General features: G+C 55.3%; 1 protein-coding gene across 1 annotated transcript in view; it reads left to right on the top strand.

Annotated features, from left to right (window-relative positions):
* Window positions 1-19: 19 nt before the first annotated feature.
* The window catches only part of ADCY9 (adenylate cyclase 9), a 127,978-nt gene continuing 125,221 nt past the window's right edge, over window positions 20-2,776 (top strand). The window contains exons 1-2 of the mRNA XM_004373208.2: window positions 20-135; window positions 338-2,069. Coding sequence (XP_004373265.1) covers window positions 380-2,069 — 1,690 coding nt within the window. The 5' untranslated portion in view covers window positions 20-135; window positions 338-379. The remainder of the gene's footprint in view (window positions 136-337; window positions 2,070-2,776) is intronic.

Genomic DNA, 2,776 nt, shown 5'->3' with positions numbered 1-2,776 from the left:
GGCGCCCGAGGTCTGAACTTCCCGCAGAGCCGCCGCGGCCGGAGGAACCGCAGCGCGGCGGACGGCCACATCGGGCCGAGCGGCGCGGGAAGGAGGCAGAGCCGCCTCCCTCTGCCGTGAGCCCTGGATTGCTAGGTCTGTCCTCATGGGCATCGTCGGGCTTGACGGAGGGACCGTGGAAGCGTTGAGTAGACATTATCGATAGTTTGGGGAGCATATGGTGTCTGGCCAAGTAGATGGGGAGAGCCACCACTTGGGAAATCTGTCCGTCCCGTGGCCTTCAGGTGCTTGCATGCGTGTAGAAACAGCCGTGTAACTCGCCTTGTTTTCCGAACAGGTACCAGTGACCCGGCCCGGGAGGTGCCGAGAGCTCGGCAACATGGCTTCCCCGCCCCACCAGCAGCTGCTGCATCACCACAGCACCGAGGTGAGCTGCGACTCCAGCGGGGACAGCAACAGCGTGCGGGTCAAGATCAACCCCAAGCAGCTCTCGTCCGGCAGCCACCTCAAGCACTGCAAGTACAGCATCTCCAGCTGCAGCAGTTCGGGGGACTCCGGGGGCGGGCCCCGGAGGGTGGGCGGCGGAGGCCGCCTGCGCCGGCAGAAGAAGCTGCCGCAGCTGTTTGAGAGGGCCTCCAGCCGCTGGTGGGACCCCAAGTTCGACTCGGTGAACCTGGAGGAGGCGTGCATGGAGCGCTGCTTCCCGCAGACCCGGCGCCGCTTCCGCTACGCGCTCTTCTACATCGGCTTCGCCTGTCTGCTCTGGAGCGTCTACTTTGCAGTCCACATGCGAGCCGGACTGGTGGTCTTGGCAGTCCCTGCTCTGTGCTTCCTGCTGGTGTGCGTGGGCTTCTTTCTGTTTACCTTCACCAGGCTGTACAACCGGCACTACGTGTGCACCGCGCTGGTGCTCACCCTCCTGGTCTTCACCCTCACTCTGGCCCTGCAGTTTCAGGTTTTGACGCCTCTCTCAGGACGTGCTGACAGCTCCAATCATACACCTGCAGCCAGGCCGCCCGCCACCTGCTTATCTCAAGTGGGGAGCTTCTCCATGTGCATCGAAGTGCTCCTTTTGCTCTACACCGTCATGCACTTACCTTTGTATTTGAGCCTGTTCCTGGGAGTGGCCTATTCTGTCCTCTTCGAGACCTTTGGCCACCATTTCGGAGATGCAGACTGCTTCCCGCCAATGGGGACCGGATCCCTGCACTGGGAGCTGCCGAGCAGGGCCCTGCTTCACCTCTGCATTCACGCCATCGGGGTCCACTTGTTCATCATGTCCCAGGTGAGGTGCAGGAGCACTTTCCTCAAGGTGGGGCAGTCCATCATGCACGGGAAGGATCTGGAAGTAGAAAAAGCCCTCAAAGAGAGGATGATCCACTCAGTGATGCCCAGAATCATTGCTGACGACTTAATGAAACAGGGCGATGATGAGAGCGAGAATTCTGTCAAAAGGCACGCCACCTCGAGCCCCAAGAACAGGAAGAAGAAGTCTTCCATACAGAAAGCGCCTATAGCCTTCCGCCCTTTTAAGATGCAGCAGATTGAAGAGGTCAGCATTTTGTTTGCCGACATCGTGGGCTTCACCAAGATGAGTGCCAACAAGTCCGCCCACGCTCTGGTGGGGCTCCTCAATGATCTGTTCGGTCGCTTCGACCGCCTGTGTGAAGAGACCAAGTGCGAGAAGATCAGCACGCTGGGCGACTGTTACTACTGTGTGGCGGGGTGTCCTGAGCCCCGGACAGACCATGCCTACTGCTGCATTGAGATGGGCTTGGGCATGATCAAAGCCATCGAGCAGTTCTGCCAGGAGAAGAAGGAGATGGTGAACATGCGCGTCGGGGTTCACACGGGCACCGTCTTGTGTGGCATCTTGGGCATGCGGAGGTTTAAATTCGACGTGTGGTCCAATGATGTGAACTTGGCCAACCTCATGGAGCAGCTGGGAGTGGCCGGCAAGGTCCACATTTCTGAGGCCACCGCAAAATACTTAGACGATCGGTACGAAATGGAGGACGGGAAGGTGTCTGAGCGCCTGGGCCAGAGCGTGGTTGCTGACCAGTTGAAAGGTATGTGTGTTTCTTGGCCTGGTCACCTCCCTCCCCAGTCCTGTTTGTGTTTCAAAAGAACAACATAATTCAAATTTCTTTCCAGCATCAGTATCTGGAGGCAGATCAGTTGTCTTGTGACACCTTACAAGGGGGGAATCTCAAGATCAGTTTGATTTTTTCCTCTGGTGAGTCAGACATCCCAGAGCTCTTGACGCTGCAGAGAGTGACACTGTAAGCGGGGCTGACCTCGAGGAGACCTCTAGAAGGAAGGATAACTTTGAGAACGTGTCAGCTAGCATCGGCTGGTAGTGTTTCTGAAGTGCATTTCTGAATTATGGTCGTCCCACAAATGTCAGGGTATCGGAGCCCTTCAACAGCCAACTTTTAAGCTTTTAAAAAACTGCCTTTGTAGTTCCTTTGCTTACCCTTGAGTCCTCTCAGAACATTTCCCTACGCCCACTTTCTCTGCGTGAAGAAGAAAACCTTTCTCCTCTAGTCCTCGCTTTCTTTGTTGTCAAATTAGGGGGAGGGAAACGGGCTCTGCCGTGCAGGACCTGGAGAATTAGATGGAGTTGTATTCCTCCGAGTGCACACTGCCTTTGCCTAGGTGTCTTTTTTTTAATTTATAAAAATTTTTTAATTGTACTTTAGATGAAGGTTTACAGAACAAATGGTTTCTCATTAAACAGTTAGTACACATATTGTTTTATGACATTGGTTAACAA

This window comes from Trichechus manatus, unplaced genomic scaffold (assembly GCF_000243295.1).
Source record: "Trichechus manatus latirostris isolate Lorelei unplaced genomic scaffold, TriManLat1.0 scaffold00024, whole genome shotgun sequence".
Taxonomy (NCBI): domain Eukaryota; kingdom Metazoa; phylum Chordata; class Mammalia; order Sirenia; family Trichechidae; genus Trichechus; species Trichechus manatus.
This window is presented reverse-complemented; position numbering and strand designations above follow the sequence as displayed.